The sequence below is a fragment of the Canis lupus genome, chromosome 6 (assembly GCF_003254725.2).
Source record: "Canis lupus dingo isolate Sandy chromosome 6, ASM325472v2, whole genome shotgun sequence".
Taxonomy (NCBI): Eukaryota; Metazoa; Chordata; class Mammalia; order Carnivora; family Canidae; genus Canis; species Canis lupus.
In genome coordinates, this window is record NC_064248.1 from 30,924,149 (window position 1) to 30,945,005 (window position 20,857).

General features: G+C 48.8%; 1 protein-coding gene across 2 annotated transcripts in view; it reads left to right on the forward strand.

The window, feature by feature from the left end:
* Positions 1-5,465: 5,465 nt before the first annotated feature.
* The window catches only part of ZC3H7A (zinc finger CCCH-type containing 7A), a 38,651-nt gene continuing 23,259 nt past the window's right edge, over positions 5,466-20,857 (forward strand). Inside the window, exons 1-3 of one of the 2 annotated variants that reach the window (XM_035718143.2) lie at positions 5,466-5,607; positions 17,579-17,680; positions 19,226-19,265. In XM_035718143.2, the coding sequence (XP_035574036.1) occupies positions 17,613-17,680; positions 19,226-19,265 (108 nt within the window). In that variant the 5' untranslated portion in view covers positions 5,466-5,607; positions 17,579-17,612. Of the gene's footprint in view, positions 5,608-17,578; positions 17,686-19,225; positions 19,266-20,857 lie in introns of those variants that run through there. The other variant, XM_049111387.1, reaches the window with a different exon arrangement.

Here is a 20,857-nt window from a genome sequence, read left to right on the forward strand (position 1 = left end):
TATTTGGTTGAAATTTCCTTGAATATTTGCCTTGTTTAGTGGCTAGTATTTAGTGGCTAGCTTGCAGTTAGTTACACATTAAACTTTTTTTTTTTTTTTAGTTACACATTAACTTGATGTCCTGGCAACCAACATAGGGAGATAAAGGAATCCAGTTGATACTTTTTTGTATCTTTTTTACACTTCAGCATTTCATCTAAGCTTCATTTGGAAGAAGCATAGCCCAGGTGATTCACGGGGATCGTTCAATTCACTTGATTATTCATGAAGGAAAGTAATATTAACTGTGTTATGGTGCACATTTAGGTTCCAGTACAGAGCTCCCTATGATTCACTGACACATGTTGATGCATGTGGCTTGTGCAATGATCACAGTGTCGCTTGGCAAACATTTAGCATGTCTTTCACGTCTGAGTGCTATAAAATTTCCTTTTCTGAAATTTGGTATGTAGTATTAGCAAACAGATTATTTTCATTATTCTTTATTTGATGTTGTCCCTCCAGTCAGTCCATCTCTGCATATAGTGATAATGTTCCAAGATTGAGGCTCCATTTTTAAAAAAGATTTTATTATTTATTTATTTTCAAGATTTTTTTTTTTTTTTTTTTTTTTTTTTTTTTTATGATAGTCACAGAGAGAGAGAGAGAGAGAGGCAGAGACACAGGCAGAGGGAGAAGCAGGCTCCATGCACCGGGAGCCCGACGTGGGATTCGATCCCGGGTCTCCAGGATCGCGCCCTGGGCCAAAGGCAGGCGCCAAACCGCTGCGCCACCCAGGGATCCCTATTTATTTATTTTTAAATACTTTATTTATTTATTCATGAGAGACCCAGAGAGAGAGAGAGAGAGAGAGAGAGAGAGAGAGGCAGAGACATAGGCACAGAGAGAAACAGGCTCCACGGAAGGAGGCCAACGTGGGACTTGATCCCCAGACCCCAGGATCATGCCCTGAGCCACCAAAGGCAGACACTCAACCACCTAGCCGCTCAGTAGTCCCTGAGGCTCCAATTTTAAGCCAGTGACCCTCAAGCATGCTTCTGCTTCAGTGCACCTAAGAGATAGGCCACCCCTCTATTGCGCCCCATGGGAACAGTTTCTGCAAAGGTGCTAACTCCCAGGTGGGCCAGGGAATATGCCTCAATGTCTGGGGTGGAGTGGCATGCAAGTGCCCCTTCCTACTCCAAAGATTATGCTGGAAAGCTTACCCCATTCAGTAGTCGCTCCTCTAAGGAGAGGTAACTGCTACAGCTACTGAACACACTCAGGGTGCCAGGTGCCTTCTATACATTTGTGTTACTCAATCCTTACCATGCAGAGGGCACTGTCAAGCCTCTGAAATGTTAAGATACTGGCCTAGGGCTCACCCAGATGGGTAGGGAGCAAGTTGGGAATTAGTCCAAGTTTTCCAGACTCCAAAGTCCTTCTCCTTTCACCTCCTAACAGCAACTTAGAGCTCAGGGGTTCACAGCCATAGTCCATCTGGCTGCTCTAAAAGAGTATTATAGAGAGAGGAGCTTCAACAACATTTATTTCTCAAAGCTCTGGAGATTGGAAGTCCAAGATCCAAGTGCCAGCAGCTCTGGTGTCTGGTGAGACCTGCTTCTTGGCTTGCAGACGGCCGCCGTCTTGTCTTGTGTCTTCACATGGTGGAGCGAGAAATCATATCTCCGGGACCTCTTTTGGGGAAGGCACTAATCCCATTCAGAAGGGCTCTACTCTCAAAACCTAATCACCTCCCAAAGGCCACACCTCCTAATACCATCACATTGGGGATTAGGATTTCAACAGAGAAATTCAGGGGGACGCGAATACTCATTCTGTAACATTCACCTTATATTTATTTGGAGGAGCTTGGGTGAGAGAGTGTGGTATTTATCATTATATAGAACTTTTTTTTTTTTTCCTTTGGAGGGAACTTAGAATGTGAATGTATAAAACAACCAAACAGGGATCCCTGGGTGGCGCAGCGGTTTGGCGCCTGCCTTTGGCCCAGGGCGCGATCATGGAGACCCGGGATCGAATCCCACATCGGGCTCCCGGTACATGGAGCCTGCTTCTCCCTCTGCCTGTGTCTCTGCCTCTCTCTCTCTCTCTGTGACTATCATAAATAAATAAAAATTAAAAAAAAATAAAATAAAAATAAAACAACCAAACAAAAAATACTCTTGTTATGTGTGCAGGCCAGCTTTAGCTGAGAATCTTGAAGAACTTATAAATTAAATAGGACAAACACCATCATCATTCTGTAGGTGTGGGAGCTGCTGTCCAGAGACACTGAGGCCCACAGAGCAATCATTTGAGTGTCTCCTTATGAGCATTGGGAGATAAGAATCCTTCACTAGGTTATCTAATTTAGTGCCCCACTGAAAGGAAAACCAAGGTGACCAGAAACAGTCCTAAATACTGACTCCTCATACAGTAGAGAAATAACAGGTGGGACAACATGCAGAGTACAGTATCCAAGGTAAGAAGGAAGATTGAAATCCCTATAGAACACACCTTAGGAAACACTCCTACATAAAAAAGAATGGCTTCTCTTCAGAGTACAAATTGTCGGTCACAGGACGAAGTCTGATGGGGAGAGCATTTTGGATGATCTGGGTGGGCCCCATGTAATCACAAGAAAAAGGAGAGCTGGGGAAGATGTAACAGAAGCAGAGTCAGAGCCATGCCCTGAGTTAGAGGAAGGTGCCCTGAGCCAAGGAATTAGGATGGCCTCTAGAAGCTGGGGATAGGGGCAGCCCCGGTGGCCCAGCGGTTTAGAGCCGCCTTCAGCCCAGGGCGTGATCCTGGAGACCTGGGATCCAGTCCCATGTTGGGCTCCCTGCGTGGAGCCTGCTTCTCTCTCTGTGTCTCTGCCTCTCTCTCTCTCTGATGAATAAATAAAATCTAAAAAAAAAAAAAAAAAAAACAACTTAGAAGCTGGGGATAGCAAGAGGAGAGATTCTCTCTTGGCACCTTCAGAAGGAACCGGCTCTGCCAACACCTCGACTTTAGCTCGGTGAAACCCATTTCAGACTCTAGACCTCCAGAACTGTCAGATAATATGTGTTGTTTTAAGTCACTGTGTTTGTGATGATCTGTAACAGCAGCAACAAGAAACTAATATCATCTTGATTTTTTCCTTTTATTGGCCGAAGAGCCTGCACCTTCCTGTGGCTTTATGATGACCTCCAGGGCCTGGCCCTTGCTCATTTCATCTCCCTGGTACCCCACCCAGTACTCTGTGGTTTGGCCACTCTGGCCTCTTGGGATCTTCTGACTTAAAATTTTCCCTCTTCTCTCCATGCATCCCTCCCGTTACCTCTCGTACCTCCTACGGATCTCAGCTCTGGGGTTCCTGTGGACATCCATTCGAGAAGCATTTACGAAGTGCTAGTCACTATTCTGGGGGGCTGGGTATGCACCACAGAACATGAAGGCTCTCTGCTGTCCTAGTGGGGTGGAAATAGGCTGTAAGTAAGTACCCAGATGATTAAACAGGATCATTCCAGATAGTGAGGACTGCTGTAAGGACCAAGCTGCATGCTGTGCTCATGGGCACTGTTAGATGGGCTGCGGGCAGGCCTCTTCAAGAGAAGCCATTTGAGCTGAGCCCTGAATGACAAGCAGCCTCTGGCCCTAAGAACCTCTTCCTTAGAGGAGCCTTCCCTGAAGCCATGGCCCCTGTCAGCTCTCTCTGGATGTTTCTGCCACAGTGCTTACCTGGTGTTTTTTTTTTTTTTTTTTAAATTTTTTTTTTAATTTTTATTTATTTATGATAGTCACAGAGAGAGAGAGAGAGAGAGGCAGAGACACAGGCAGAGGGAGAAGCAGGCTCCATGCACCAGGAGCCCGACGTGGGATTCGATCCCGGGTCTCCAGGATCGCGCCCTGGGCCAAAGGCAGGCACCAAACCGCTGCGCCACCCAGGGATCCCTTACCTGGTGTTAATAGACCAAATTGTGTCCCCTCCAAATCCATATCCTAATGTGCATGTGACTGTATCTGGCTATAAGGCTTTTATTGAGGTTATTCAGGTTAAAAGACGTCATAAGAGTGAACCCTAAGCCAATAAGACGAGAAAAAGACACTAGGGATGTGTGTGCAGGGAAAGGCTATATGAGGACACTGTGAGGAGGTGGACACCTGAATGCCAAGGAGAGAGTTTTCACCAGAAACCAACTGTCGCCTTTATCTTGGACTTCCAGCCTCCAGAGCTATGAGAAAATTCTTGTTTTTAGGCCACCAGGTCTGTGGCATTTTGTTATGATAGCCTCTGTCGACTAATACAGCTGATTTGTATTTTATTTTTTTATTTTATTTTATTTTATTTTATTTTATTTTTATTTTATTTTATTTATTTTTTCATGAGAGACACACAGAGAGAGGCAAAGACCCAGGCAGAGGGAGAAGCAGGCTCCCTGCGGGGAGCCCCATGGGGGACTGGATCCCAGGACCCCGGGGTCATGCCTTGAGCCACCGAGCCACCCAGGCTCCCAGCACAGCTGATGTGTAAGTCCACATCCCCGTAGCCACTGTGAGAGCCACTCGGCTAGCCTCTTTGTTCCCGGTCCTGTCCCTCCTATGACCCTAGTCTCTGCACAGTAGCCCAAGAGGACTGTCTAGAATGCAAATCAAGATTATGGCAATCCGAATTCAGATTCCTGGAGGGGCTCTCAGGCCACATAGAACAAACTCCTCATTCCCATCATGGCCCTGCTCTTCTTCGCACCTTTCTCCCCTTACACACACGAAGGTAGAGGCCTTTGCTGCTCCCTAAACACGGAGCTCCAGCCTCAGGGCCTTTGCACTTGTCCTTCCCTCCGCCCGGGGGAGGCGTCTTATCTGTGCATGCCTGTGGCCTGACAGCTGTCACCTTCGGAGGCCCCCCTGCCCCCCTGCGGGTCCTGCCCCCTGGCTTCAGGGTCTGTGTCCCTGCTCTCCGCCCCGCTCCTCCGGGGGCATCTGGCGGCCCAGGGCACAGAGCTGACGTGGCGCTGGGCTGGCGCTTGCAGGACGGGGAGCGGGACGGGGAGCGGGACGGGGGCCGGACGGGGAGCGGGACGGGGAGCCGGGCCCTGCACCCGGGGCTGCCGGAGCGCCGCGCGCCCCCGTCTGGGAGATCGGGGTGGGGGTGGGGGGCGCACGCCGGTGGCTCCGGGCTCCCGGTCCTCGGGGAGGCGCCCGAGACGCCAAGGGGTCAGCTCCGGGCCGGGCCGTCCCGCTGCCGCCCCCGGAGCGCGCACGCGGCGCCCCCAGCACGCGGGGTCACGCCGCCCGCCCGGGCCCGGCCCCGGCCCCGGCCCGGCCCCGGCCCCGGCCCCGGCCCGGCCCGGCCCCGGCCCCGGCCCCGGCCCCTGCCCGGCCCGACGTGGCGCCGCCGCCCCGGCAACCACGCTCGGGGGCGCAGCCAATGGCCGCGTCTCCCGGGCGCCGGGCGCGGCCTCCCGCCGCCAGAGGGCGCCGCACGGGCGCCGCCGACCCGCCGCCGCCGCCGGTCGCCGAGGGAAGCTGCGAGCGAGCGCCCGGGCCCCGCCGCCCGCTGCCCGCCGCCGCCCGCGCCCCGCCGCCGCCCGCGCCCCGCGCCCCGCGCCCCGCTCCCCGCCGGCGCGGCCGTCCCCGCAGGTAGGTGGGCGCCCCGGCCCCGCGCCCCTCCCCCGCCCGCGCGCCCCCGCCGCCGCCGCCGCCGCCTTCGCCGCCTCGTGCTCGCGCGCGCCCGGTAACGGACGGCGGGCGGGGCAGGGCGGCGGCGGCCCGCGGGGCCCCCGGGGGGGGAGATCGGGAGATCGGGGGATCGGGCGCCGCTGCTGGGGCGGACGCGGGCAGGCGGGGTCCCCGGGCCCCCCGCTGCCCCCCTCCCCCGGGCCCCCCGCTGCCCCCCTCCCCTCCCCCCGCTCTCGGGCGGCGCGGCGACCCCTGCCATCCAGCCCGCACGGTGCCCGCTGGCACCTCCTCCCGGCCCCCCGCCCCCCGCCCCATCGCGTGCCCGTCTGTCTGGTGACCCCGGGCCCCCTCCCTCCCTCCGTGACCCCGGGGCCCTCCCCCTCCCTTCGCCCCGACCACCCTCCCCCCCAGCTCTCGGGCGGCGCGGCGACCCCGGGGCGCGGGCCCACAGCCCGCTGCCATCCAGCCGCCCGCGTGCCCGCTGGCACCTCCTCCCCCCGCCCCCCGCCCCCCCGTGCGTGTCCGTCTGGTGACCCCGGGGCCCCCAAATCCGTGTCTTGGGTTTGCGGGCGGGAGGGATGCGCGCAGCGCGGGGCCCCTGTGTTTCGGGGTGACCATCCCCCCCGCCCTTTCTTTTGCGCGGGGCGCGCAGCTGGGACGCGCGCGGCGGACGGCTTCCTGTCTTTATCGGGGACGCGGAGACCGCCGGGTTTGGGGTTTCTTCCCCCACCCTTGAGGAACGGAGAGCTGTCAGTTCTCGTTAGCGCGGAGGCTCGGCCGGGGACGGTCCTGGCAGGGGTGTGGCCCACCGCGGGGAGCGCCCGCTGGGCCCGAGACTGCGCCTGCGCCTGCGCCCGGGGCGGGGGGGGCGGGGGGCTCGGCGGCGCCCGGCTGCCCTCGCGGCCCCCCGGCCCCCCGGCGCCTGCACCTCGCGGACGGGACCCCTGCTGGGACCGAGCGAGCCGGACCTCCCGGGGAGGGGGCGCCCGCTGGCCGCACGGTGTGTGCTGGGGACCCAGCTGAGTGTGCGCCGGCTGAAAGGCTGGAAAAGACACATCTGATTTCAAACACTGGGTAGGGAAAGGGAGGGAAAACCCAACAGTGAAAGACCTCATTTATAATTTTTTTTTTTTGTCTTTAGTGCATGTGAAGATGATAGTATTTTGAAACTAATTAGGTCGACTAAAATAAATCGTTAAGATGACTCACACCGGTTATCTTTTTACTTTTGTTGAACGTGGCAACTCGGAAATTTGAAATTACATATGTGGCTCGCCTTCTATTTCTATTGGACAGTGCTCCGCTTGAGCATCTGAGGGGGGGCAGGGCGGCTGGGAGCCTGGGCCATCTGCTTACCTTTTCCTGCTTCCCCGGTGGCATGTGGCCTCCCGTCCCCCAGGCTCGCAGGGAGCCTCTGCCTCTCTGGGTCACTCTGAGCCGAGCTGAACTGCTGAGCTGATTGCAAATGAGATCTTGTCCTCGTTTTTTTTTTTTTTTGCAGAGTAATTCGAGCTAATGGACAAAATTGTCTTTGTTGAAAAATTTTCTCTCTCTGCTGTGTATCGGAATCTGGAAGTAGTTGTGTTAGGTGAGAGTCACAATCGGATCGCGGTTACCGAGGATGAATATTTGCCAGTATCTGTGTGTGGGCTCTGTAGAGAGCGTGTAGATTTTCGGGTACTCTTGCCGCGAAAAGGACCTGGAAAGGCCTTCCTCTGAGTTACTGTGACTTTTGCTTGGTGGGTGCTGGTTGTCTGTCTCATAACAAAGTATCCATTAGAGGAGCCATTGTTTCGAGAAAGTGGAAGACTAGCTGTGATGTTTCACCGCCTGGGTTTGCAGTCTCTGACGGTTGCGATGTAGCCACTTTTTTTTTTTTTTTGTAGCCACTTTTGTAAGTGTTACAGAGTGAGCTAACTGTTGAAAGAAGGGGTTGACAGTAAAGTTGCTTTCACTACTTTTTGTTTGTTTGTTTACACCATTGCACAGACAGGCGGGAGTCTGATAATAGAATTTAATCCAGGCTGGTAACTATAATTTTTCACTTGAAATTTAGGGATCCCTGGTTGGCGCAGCGGTTTGGCGCCTGCCTTTGGCCCAGGGCGCGATCCTGAAGACCCGGGATCGAATCCCACATTGGGCTCCCGGTGCATGGAGCCTGCTTCTCCCTCTGCCTATGTCTCTGCCTCTCTCTCTCTCTCTGTGACTATCATAAATAAATAAAAATTAAAAAAAAAAGAAAGAAATTTAGAGGTACCTTTTTAGGCAAAGTACAAACACTGCGCCGTATACCCCGCCCACTTTCTCGTTTCCTGTGTGTGTCTTGTAAGACTGTTTAGTATTCATCCCTCATGTTTTTAAACATATTACGAGTGGAGCATATTTCCAGATGCAGATTTTCCCCGGACTGGTATCCTAACTCCCTTGCATCTGCTGCATTCCCGTGTGAAACCCCTTGAGCCTGTCATTGTGTGTGCGTGTGCAGGGGTGTGTTTATTCTGTTCCCCTCGGGTGGCTTGAAAATGCCCACCTGCCTGTCGGGGCTGTATTTGCCTTTCGGAGCACAGTCCAGGGCCGACTTAGACTGCTCAGCCTCCTCCTGGCATCGCTGCCACTTACAGTGTGGCATAGCGTGGTGTAATGAGAATTCGGGCCTGGAGCCAGACTGTCTGGCTCTGAAATCTAGCCCTGCCACTTCATAGCTCCGATCCTGGACTGCTTGCGTCACTTCTCTGTGCAAAAGTGTCCTCATGGTACATATCTCTTGAGACTATTATGAGGATTAAATGATTCAATACACACACCACGCTTAGACCAGCGCTTGGCATCCAGGATGGACGCTGAGGGTTAGCTGTTGTTTCTGCCTAACACTGTGGCCATCACGGATCACTTACGGTGGTGTCTTCTCTTAAGGGCAGCTAGTTTCTAAAGTTATCTTGTGAGGCCCAAATGTCATGGATATGAATACAGTGTCTAGCTAACAACATTGTGCATCGTCCCAGACTTTAGTATAATCGGTTTCACTCTACAGGCACTGAGTAATTAAGGAATTTTATTTTTAATTTTTTAAAAGATCTTATTTATTCATGAGAGACACACATAGAGAGAGAGAGGCAGAGACATAGGAAGAGGGAGAAGCAGAAGCAGGCCCCATGCAGGGAGCCTTATGTGGGACTCCATCCTGGGACTCCAGGATCATGCCCTGGGCCAAAGGCAGGCACTTAAATGCTGAGCCACCCAGGGATCCCCAAGGAATTAAAAAAAAAAAAAATTTTATTTATTCATTTATGAGAGACACACACAGAGAGAGGCAGAGACACAGGCCGAGGGAGAAGCAGGCCTCATGCAGGGAGCCCGACATAGGACTGGATCCCCGGTCTCCAGGATCACACCCTAGACTGAAGGCAGCGCTCAACTGCTGAGCCACCCAGGCTGCCCAAGGAATTTTTTTAAAAGATTTTATTTATTTATCCATGAGAGACATGAGAGAGAGAGAGAGAGAGAGAGAGAGGCAGAGACACAGGCAGAGGGAGAAGCAGGCTCCAGGCAGGGAACCCGACATGGGACTCGATCCTGGGTCTCCGGGATCACGCCCTGGACTGAAGGCAGTGCTAAACTGCTGAGTCACCCGGGCTGCCCTAATTAAGGAATTATAATGAAGATCCGGGCTATCTTTTCTCCCTACATAAAACTTCAGAATGATTAACAGATTTAAAATCAGCTGATGAAAAAAAAAAAAAATAAAATAAAAAAATAAAATAAAATCAGCTGATGAGAGAAAGTTGATGATGCGGATCTCCAGCTTGCAAAACATGAGATAATTTAACGAAGCTTCTGTTTAGTTGAATTTCTTGCTTTACAGTATACTGTTCAAAGCTCTCCTGCTCCGCTCCCCTTTCCTTTAGGGGGAGGTGTGTCTGCCATGGTCTCCCCTGTTGGTAGTGAAGGAAACCCGTCCTTGTGCTCCTGCAGGGTTGGCTTCTGGTCTTTCTCTCTGTCGCGGTCCTTAATGGACCACCATCCTGTTGATTTAAACTCCCCCCCCCCCCCCCCCCCCCCCCCCCCCCGCCAAAGGGTTGGAGGCAGAGTCCACCACAGCCAGCTCTGCCTGCCTCATCATTTCCTCCCTGGGCCCTCCTTTGTCCCACCTGTCCTTTAGTGAACATTTGTGCAAGGTGTTAAACTCTCAGGCCTCTTGAACTTGGTAGGAAGCATTCTCTTTACACTTGGCCATTTCATTCGTTCTTCCATTCAAATGTGTGTTGTCCTGGATCCCGATATTGGCTTACAGTCAGGACTAAGAAAGACGAGGCACCCCTAGAAGTGAGTGGCGCAGTGAGCTCGGGATGTGGCAGCAATTTAGGGGGTAAGGGAAGGCCTCTAAAGGGGATATGTAAGCCAGGACTCAAGGAGGAAAAGGAACCAGCTCTATGTAGTTCTGGGAAGTGTGTTTTTGGGAGAAGGGATGAGCAAGCACAATGCCCCAGAGACACGGAGCCCTTGACTCATTCCACAGGCCCACAGAAGGCCAGCGTGGTGGGAGCTGAATGAGTGGGTGCGTGAGAGTAGTGTGAGAAGAGGTCGGAAGGACTTTCCTGGACCTGAAAAGTCACGGGAAGGACTCCGGATTTTATTCTCAGTCCTAGGAAAGCCACTGAAGGAATTAAAGCCGGGCTGTCATAACTGATTCTTGTTTTTAAAAGAGCTTTCCTGGGCAGCCCCGGTGGCTCAGTGGTTGAGCGCCTGCCTTCGGCCCAGGGTGTGATCCTGGAGTCCCAGGATCGAGTCCCACACCGGGCTCCCTGCATGGGGCCTGCTTCTCCCTCCGCCTGTGCCTCTGTCTCTCTCTCTCTGTCTCTCTCATGAATAAATAAATAAAATCTTAAAAAAAAATAAAAGAACATTCCTTTTAGTTTAGGGTGGAAGTGCATGGGGGAGGGGACAGTGGAGAGGACCCAGGCCTAGAGCAGAGGCCGGGGAAGGAGGATATTGCGACATCTAGGCGGGATGGTATGATCTGTGATCCAGGCCAGGGGTGGCGGAGCAAGTCGTGGGAAGTGGTCAGATTTGGGGCGCCCTGTACGTATTCTACAGTGTCACTTGTGAGCTTGGTCAGTGGGTTGATGGAAGTGGGATGTGAGAGAAGAGGATGGTGCCAGGTTTCTGGTTTGAGCAAGTGGCGAGAAAATGGTTTCATTACTGAAAGGGTAGGTCTTTTGGGCGCAAGGTTGGGGTCGGCAGGACGGCCTAGCGTTAGGACCATTCAAGTCAGAAATGCTGAGTAAAAACCACAGAATTTCTCATATGGTATGTGGCCTTCCACGGATCAGCGTAGAATAGATGGCCTTCCTATAAATGAGGCTTGGACATCTGGGTAGCTCTTTGGGAGGGGAATATATATATCTCTACATCAGTTCTCACTGTCAGCTGCTGGGTCACATTAAAAAAATTTGGGGAGGGGGAGCGCCTGGGTGGCTCAGTCGGTTAGGGGTCTGCCTTTGGCTCAAGTCGTGTTCCCCGGATCTTGGGATCATGTCCCACTTCAGGCTCCTTGCTCAGCGGGGAGTCTGCTTCTCCCTCTGCCCCACCCCTTCCCCATGCTCTAGCTCTCTTTCTCTCACTCAAAATCTTTAAAAAGTTTTTTCTTAAATGAAACAATAAGAATATGAAGAGAAAACATGGAGAGTTATTTTATAACTTCAAAGTGGTGAAGGTATATGTAAGTGTGTCAGGATCCTGGTACCATGGAAGAGAATATTGATAAATTCAGCTACTTAGGGATAAAAACTGCTGTCAAAAAGTATAAAAACCAGACCTAAGGAGAAGGATTGTCATCAAGTGGGGAAAAACAATAACAGCACCAGAAAAGACTACTTTTTTTTTTTTTTTTTTTTTTTTTTTTTTTTTTTTTTTTTTTTTTTTTTTAATTTTTCTTTATTTATGATAGTCACAGAGAGAGAGAGAGAGAGGCAGAGACATAGGCCGAGGGAGAAGCAGGCTCCATGCACCGGGAGCCCGACGTGGGATCCGATCCCGGGTCTCCAGGATCGCGCCCTGGGCCAAAGGCAGGCGCCAAACCGCTGCGCCACCCAGGGATCCCTGGAAAAGACTACTTTCCTCTCTATATAAAGAACTTTCCTGAATGAAGAGGGTGCGGCCTGGAAGGACAATGGGCAAAAGACCCGAGCAGACAGTTTATGGTGAAGGAAGTACAAATGACTCTTAAATTTCACAAGCTGAGCAGCTACATGCTTCTGTCACTAATGATAGAAGGGCTGAGACAAAATCTGGTCACATCGTCACACTGTTGTCACACGTTTCTCACCTCCCTGGTTGGCAGGAGTGAAACCTTGGATAACTGGTTGGTGAAGTGGCAAAATCGGGGCCCTTGTGCGTTGTTGGGCAGGGTTGTGTTATACCTTGGTGGTAGCTGGTAAAGTGAACAAACACATGCACCCTTTCCCCGACAGAACTCTTTTTAAAAGATATTTTATTTATTCATGAGAGACACAGAGAGGCGAAGACATAGGCAGCAGGAGAAGCAGGCTCCCTATCGGGAGCCCAAAGTGGGACTCGATCCCAGGACCCCGGGATCACACCCTGAGCCAAAGGCAGATAGATGCTCAATCACTGAGCCACCCAGGTGCCCCCAGCCGATGGAACTTCTTTGAAGAAAGACCTAAATGAAATGTCTGGAGTACTTGATGAAGTTTAGAGATTGGAAACAACCCAAATGTGCATCAGAAATTAGGGTACGACTGTATCACACAGAACATGACAGTTAAAGCAGCTTCTCGTGCTCTGAGAGGGAGTGACCTTTGAGGTCAGGCACTAGGAGATGAAAGCAAGGTGCAGAGCATGCTGGAACCCCAGTTTGTTTGTTTGTTTTTAAAGATTTTTATTTTTTCGGGATCCCTGGGTGGCGCAGCGGTTTAGCGCCTCCCTTTGGCCCAGGGCATGATCCTGGAGACCCGGGATCGAATCCCACGTCCATCCTGGTGCATGGAGCCTGCTTCTCCCTCTGCCTATGTCTCTGTCTCTCTCTCTCATAAAAAAATAAAAATTTTAAAAAAATAAATATTTTTATTTTTTCATGAGAGACACAGAGAGAGGCAGAGACACAGGCAGAGGGAGAAGCAGGCTCCGTGCGGGGATCCTTATGTGGGACTAAATCCTGGGACTCCGGGATCATGACCCGAGCCAAAGGCAGACGCTCATCCCCTGAGCCACCCAGGTGTCCCAGGGAACCCCAGTTTGTATATAGAATAACAGACACGGGATATTTTTATTAACTTTTATTTAACTTTAAATTTTGAGAGAAATTGTAAGCTCACAGGAAGTTGCTAAAGTGGTATTTGGAGGCCCATGAGCCCTTCATCTACTTCCTCCCGTGGTGCCATCTTACAGAACTGTAGTGAGGCATCAAAGCCAGGAAACTGAGATTCGTTGAATGCTGCTAACCAAACTACAGGCTCTTACTCTTACCAGTTTTTTTTTTTTTAATTTTAATTTTTATTTATGATAGTCACAGAGAGAGTGAGAGAGGCAGAGACACAGGCAGAGGGAGAGGGAGAAGCAGGCTCCATACACCGGGAGCCCAATGTGGGATTCGATCCCGGGTCTCCAGGATCGCGCCCTGGGCCAAAGGCAGGCGCCAAACCACTGCGCCCCCCAGGGATCCCAACTCTTACCAGTTTTACATACACTTGTGTGTGTGTATGTGTGTGTGTGTCTGTCTGTCTCTGCAGTTTTTCATGTAAGAAAAATCCCATGCAGAGATTTCATGTAACCACTGCACTGTCAAGGTACTCTGTTGTTTCACAGAATTTCTTTGTCAGGACATAGAAGAGACCAGTGGCAATGGGTGATTGCCCTCAGGAAGGGCAGATGGGTGGCCAAGTGGCTGGAGAGGAGACTCTCCTGTTGACCACCTAATATGAAAATCTTACTCCTTAAACAGTTTGCAATTCTTATGAGACATCTAGTAGAGCTCTCAGACGGGCAGAGGATCTCGAGCACTGGGCGGTGCAGAAGGTCCTGGAGTGGGGAGAGTGGCTGGGGGAGAAAGAAGGAGCTCTCCTGTTGAAGGCCAGCTGGGGGCTGAAGCCCCTTTCTTGAGGAGGGAGTGTGCACCTGTCATGTGCTGCCGATTTTGAATGAGAAAAGTGGCTTTTGGATTGACTTTATCAAATCCTTCCTCACCTGAAAATTGAAGCCAGATTTTAGCTGGATCCAAAAATAAGATAATGTGTAAAAAAAGTGTTCGTCTTGGGGATCCCTGGGTGGCTCAGCGGTTTGGCGCCTGCCTTTGGCCCAGGGTGCGATCCTGGAGACCTGGGATCGAATCCCACATCGGGCTCCTGGTGCATGGAGCCTGCTTCTGCCTCTGCCTATGTCTCTGCCTCTCTTTCTGTGTGTGTGTGTGTGTGTGTGTGTGTGTGTGTGTGTGTGACTATCATAAATAAATAAAAATTAAAAAAAAAAGTGTTCGTCTTTTCTCTTTCAAAATGGGAAAGAGGTTGTATTTCTCAGGTGAAACTTATCTACGATGAAGAAAATCAGAACGGATTGCCAAGGGCAGGAGTGGGGTAGGGACTAGCTGGGGAAGGGGTCTGTGGGAACTTCTAGCATGCCAGTAATGGTATTATGTCAAGATTGGGGTCTGGGTCTGGGTCACAGGAACATATTCTTTGTCAAAACCTGCCTTAAAACTATGCATTTTATAAGGGAAAAAAGTTTCTGCATTTTACCTTAAAAAAAAACCCAAACTGTAAACAAATCCTGAAATCTAGGATGATAATATGTTGGCTGAGGCGCTTACTGATGAATTATGATTGATTTGTGCCGCTTTGCAGTTTATCAAAATAATAAGGTGGATTGATGGATGGACCGAGGGATGGGCGGGTGGATAAAGATGGGCAGATGGGATAAACAATGAATAGTCATTGTAGAACATAGTATGTGGTGTTCATTGAGAAAGATTTTTAACTTTACGGTTTGTACAGTTTTTCATAATGCCGTTTTGGGAGAAGAAGACTATAAGAACATGAAATTCCCTATCCTACTACTTTTGCGTATCTATCCCCTGATACTATGTTCCTAAATATTTAAAGGAGGCAAGTGTTTTGTGCTATTAAAAGAGCTTGCGACTTATTTCCTCTTAATCACCTGCTTGAGTTGTCAGCTCTTTGCCACATGCCCTTTGTCCTTAAGAGGTCGAGGTTCAAGGTTTTCTGGCACTTTCTGGAGAAATAGCCCTAAGGCTATTAACTCAGTGGATTATCATGATCCTGGAGTCCCTTCTTAGCCAACAGAGACCTCAAACTAATTCCCCACCTTCCCTGTACAGAGGTTGGGAGGAAGGTGTCTTGTTCACCGAAGACCGGGAAGAGTTCTTGCTTTGGGTCACCTTTTCTTTTGTCACTGACTTTCAGGCCCGACTGCTGTGACACCCCTGAGTGCTAATCCGAGTGCCTTTGAGCCAGTAAACTCTGGTTCTAAATTGGCCCCACTTTATTTATTTTTTAATTATTATTTTTTATAGATTTTATTTATTTATTTATGAGAGACAGAGAGGCAGAGACATAGGCAGAGAGAGAAGCAGGCTCCCTGCAAGGAGCCCTATATGGGACTTCCCGGGACCCCAGGATCACGCTCTGAGCCGAAGGCAGATGCTCAACCTCTGAGCCACCCAGGCGTCCCCAGGAAGCAAGTTTTAAAGGTACGCAGTGACAAGGCCTTTCCCTCAGTTTTCTGCCACTGCTGTGGTTCCATCTGGAGCTGTTTTGTGGATGTATAAGCAAATGTGAATATATAGTGTCTCCTCACCCTTTTATTTTTTATTGTATTTATTTATTCATGAGAGACACAGGAGAGAGGCAGAGACACAGGCAGATAGAGAAGCAGGCTCCACGCAGGGAGCCTGACGCGGGTCTTCAGGATCATGCCCTGGGCCGAAGGCAGATGCCAAACCACTGAGCCACCCCGGGATCCCCTCCTCACCCTTTTATTAAGAATCAGAACAGGGTCATTTTGTGGACACTCACACCTTACCTGTGTTTTTCCAGTGCAGTTTTCTTGGCACAATCCGTTTCCTTCTTGACAGCCATTGAGTACATTTTTGATCCTTTTCTCTTACAAATACTCCTTAAATAACTTTGTACATGCAAGTAGGGATTAAATTGTTTTTTGCTAAGGGAATGGTCAGACATGTCAAGTGGAAGTGTAGGAGGAACCCCATACACCTCCCATTGCTGCTTGGGACAGGTGTCCATATTTTTCGTGGTCTTGTTTTATTCATTTCCACCTGTTCATCCTCCTTTAAGCTAGATTACCTGCAAAACAAACTCGAGAAATAATGCCATTTTACTTCTGTGTCCTGGGGTTTGTAAACATTTATTTTGGAAAATTTAGAATGTTGACTAAGTAGAAAGAATCCCTGTGTTTGTCATTGGTTGGCCACATTCTACTGTTTCGTCCCCACCCCCTCCTTTTTTTTTTTGGTTGCTGGAATTTTTTTAATTATTTTTTTTATCATTCATTCATTCAGCTCCACACCCAATGCAGAGCCCAGCTCGGGGCTTGAACTCACAACCCTGAGATCAGGACCTGAGCTGAGATGGAGTTAGACACAACCACCTGGGCCACCCAGGTGCCCTGCTGAAATATTTTAAAGCAAATCCCAGATAGATCATTTCACATACAAATACTTCAGTAAAGTGACAACTTAGGCAGAATATCAAAATGTTTAGAACTGACAGTATTTTAAAAAATTATCAGTTACACACCCTTGGGGCATTCCAACACTTGTCCCCACCCCTACCTACAGTTTTTTTTTTTTTCCTACCTACAGTTTGTAACAGATTTAAAAGTAAAACTACAAATGTCAAGCAATAGTGAAACTAAAACATCTCAGCTATTTACTTGAAGCTTGGGTACGAGTTCCCCATCCATCACATGAGTTCAAATGTACAGTTTGTGTGAGAAGATGTCCTCTTAGGCTTCAACCCCAGTACTCATCTGAGGGTGACCATGCCCCCTCCTCACCCCTGCTAGGGGACATTAACAAGGCCTGGAGGGATTTTTGGTTGTCACTACTGGCATCTGGTGGATGGAGGCCGGGGTGCTGTTAACATCCTATCGTGCACAGGGTGGCCCCCAATGATAAAGGGCTGTCTGGCTCAAGCTTCTGGGTGGAGAAGCCCTAGTTTAGGACACTGGGCGATGGTGCTTTATCACAGATCTCTTCCCTGTGGTTCTCCTTTAACTTTGTTGGGAATTGCTTCCTGAACAGTGATTAGGTGGGGGGCAGACACCAACAGCATTGACTTGTGTTGACATTTGCCTGCGTCAAGTTGAAAGTAAACCCTTACTTTCTAGAAAATTCCAACCGAATGACTTTATTCAGATTTTTTATTCTATCAGTTGTATGAACAAGGACTATTTCAGAAGTTGGCGTGACAAAATATGTATAAGGTTTCCACTCTGCTCACCAGGAAGTCAGGCCCCTATGAGGCAGACGGATGTGAAAACTTTTCACGTCTGGAGAGCTTCCAGAAGCAAAACAAGGCCAGGACTGTTTTAGTGGCAGCTTATGCGTGCGTGCGTATAGAAAGGAAAGAAAGAAAACCTGGAGCTGAAGGGCTGGGGAGAGAAGAGGCGTGGAAGAAAATGACTTTTTTCTCGGAGATTCTTTAGGAGGAACATACAAAATCAGTGTGGCTGCTCGGCCTTAAAGGAGGGTGAAAAGCTGATGCTTCCATGTGGTGGGCCACAGGGACCTTCTGGATCAGCCAGAGTGCTTGGCATCAAGGACCCCGGGGTCAAGTCAGCAGAGAGGGACGAGGCCACAAGTAGTTGTGCAGCAGGACTGCAAATTATGCATGGTACCATCACGGGGCCTTCTGTAACTCTGTGCCTTGTTTCTTTCCAGATTGATCATTTAGAAAGTGGATGTGTGGGGTAACATGTCCAGTGTGTCCGAGGAGAGAAGAAAAAGGCAGCAGAACATTAAGGAAGGACTGCAGTTTATACAGTAAGGTTGCACCTGCGTTCCCGTCCCGTGATGCAGTTGACCCTTGGGCAATGTGGGCTCAGGGGTGCAGGACCGCACCCCCCCTCCCCCTGCACGGTTGAAAGTCCACGTATGATTTTCGACTCCCAAAACGTAACTACAATAGCCTACTGTTGACCGGAAGCCTGATCGATAGCATCAACAGTTGTTGAACACATTTTATACATTATATGTGTTATTTACCATATTAAAATAAAGTAAGCTGGAGGAAAAAACCATTTGGAAAGTCACAAGGAAAAAAAATATGTTTCTAGGCTTTTATCATACTTACAGAAAAAAGATAGAGTTCTAAGTGGACCCACACAGCTCAAGCCTGGGTTGCTCAAGGGGTCAGCTCTGTTTTTCTGTATTAGACTAAGAAACCTTAAGTCCTGTTTATGAGTCTTCTTATTCAGGTTTGAAATTAGATATTTTTATTGAGCAATAGTTTTTGCTTTTGTACATTTGATTACTTGGGTGTTCTGAAATGTACTTTACCATCACTGATTTTTTTTTAATTAATTTTTTTTACCGTTGCTGATTTTTATTTATTTTTATTTATTTTTTAAAAAAGATTTATTTATTTATTTATTCAGAGAGATTGAGAGAGGCAGAGACACAGGCAGAGGGAGAAGCAGGCTCCTTGCAGGAAGCCCGACATGGAACCCGATCCCGGGTCTCCAGGATTACACCCCAGGCTGCAGGCGGCGCTAAACCGCTGCCCCACTGGGGCTGCCCCCGTTGCTGATTTTTAGAGTGAAAATCCTTTAGCATCTCTGAACATGTTAGACTAAGAGCAATTGGAACCTGATCCCATCAGAGCACTCCTGATGGCTGAAAAGTGACTTGAGAATGAACTTGCACACAGGGCTTTTGTAATCAAACTTAAGAAGCTTGGGCTTTAACTAGCCTTCTTGAGCCTGGCAGTGATGATACAGCCCAGGGCTTGGGTGGATTTGTCCCTGTAGAAGGGCCTCTCTGTCTTTCCTGGGAAGGAGACCACCTTCTCTGTACTACAGTGACCTGAATCAAAAAGTATTTGTCATTCCATGCTATTTGGAAACCTTTTTGGTATCTGAAGAATTAAGCCTTCTTTTAGTAGAAATAGTTTTGAAAAGAAAAGTATAATATTTACTCAAGAGAATAGAAGGGAAGAGTTACAGATTCTTTATTTCCCCTGTGACTACAGTTATGTGTGAATAATGGTAGTAAAGAGAGGTAGGTCTTTAAAATGTGCTTTGAGGGGGTCCCTGGGGGGCTCAGTGATTTAGCGCCTGCCTTTGGCTTGGAGCGTGATCCTGGAGTCCTGCCTGCACGGAGCCTGCTTTTCCCTCTGCCTCTCTCTCTGTCTTTCTCTGTGTCTCTCATGAATAAATAAATAAAATATTTAAAAAAAATAAATAAAAAAAATAAAATGTGCTTTGAACTTGTGGCAAACTAATAGAACCTCAGTTTTATGATGACCCCTGGATGAACAAATCCTGATAAGAGTGTGATAATTAAAATTAATTGTTTTCTTCTTCTTAGGTCACCACTGTCATATCCAGGAACACAGGAACAATATGCGGTAATGATGGGGAATATCTGCTTAACAGCCCTGCAAATAGCTTGGGAACTATAATGTGTAGTGGGGGTTGGTGGACTGCTGCTTTGTGGGCCCAATGTGGCCTGTTGCCTGTTTCTATAAATAAAGTTTTATTGGAACACAGCCATACCTATTTGTTGACGTATTTATCTGTGGCTGCTTACATGACATATGGTAGCTGAGACAGAGACCATATGGCCCACAAAGCCTGAAATATTTACTCTCTGGGCACTTACAGAAAGAGTTTGCCAATCTCAAACATGCATAGGATGTCATTTGTTGGCACGCGTGGGCAATTGTCCTGTATCGTCCTTTCTCCATGAGTGTAGGTTGTGCTAATTTTCTTCTGGGACCCTTGAAAATTACCCTTAGTCCACCTCTCATTTCACTGAAAACAAATGGGACAGACTGTGTTGTGAAGGAGAGTGCACAGCAGCTTCCATTTTTATTAAAGAGAAGGGAGGTTCTAACAATACTAAATGGTGCCAGGATCCTAGGAGGGAACAGCTAGAGATGAAACTAGTTCAAAACACAGCGAAAGCCCGGTTCTCTGGGTCTTAGATTAAAGGCCCTCATCTGTACACACTGTTAGTGTTAGTTCACCCGTGGCTTTTGTCTCTCTGAGTTTTGATCCTTCTAGATGTCACTTCTTTCTGCCTGCTTCTCTCTCTCCCTCTTCTCTGTTTCCTTCCCTGTTTTCTTGCTTCTCCCCTCCCTCCCTCCAAACAGATGTAGAATCAGAGAGTATTATGGCTAGAAAGTACCTGGAACAATCTATTAATTTTACAATATGTTTTATAGTCTTGACATTTACATTTGGAACTGGGTTCCCGAGAGGTTAACTGGCATGCATGTCACAAGTCACCTCCCTTGTTAAACGTTGATCGTTTCAGTTTTCTTGACTACTTTTGTCAGCTTACACGAATTTCATAAAATGAGACTGAAAGCTTGAATATTTATCTGTTCTTGTACTATTTATCTGATCCTGACTCTTAAAACATTAAAGCAGCAATGGAAATCACGAAGGAAACTTCAGAACTTTTATATGTATCAAAAGAATGAATGTGCTCTACTTCTTCGGTGACAAAGAAGTTTAATAACCCCACTCCCAAATCAGTAATTGACCTCAGCAAACAGTTACAAAAGAGGAAATACAATGGTCCACGAAAATGTGGGACATTATTTGCACCTGATGAGTCACTAAATTCTACCTCTGAAACTAAAAAAAAAAAAAAAAAAGACCTAACAACAATAAATTTGGGAAATCATTGGTAATCAGACATGCAAATAAAAAAGAGTACAGTTTTTCACCTAGAAATTAGTAGGGGTTTTATGTGTACACAAACACACAGGTGCACTCATATTGCACACATACTACCTACCCAGTGTTGATGGGGGTGCCATGAAGGAAACTGCTAGGTGTGTTTATTGTTATTGCCCCTTTGGAAGGCAGTTTAGAAATACTGGTCAGAAGCCTTAAGATGCTCATTCTTTCTGACCCAGAGTTTCCACTTGGAGGAATTTCTCATGGGCACAGAGTTGGGGATGTGAAAAAATATTTTGCTGCATTTTTC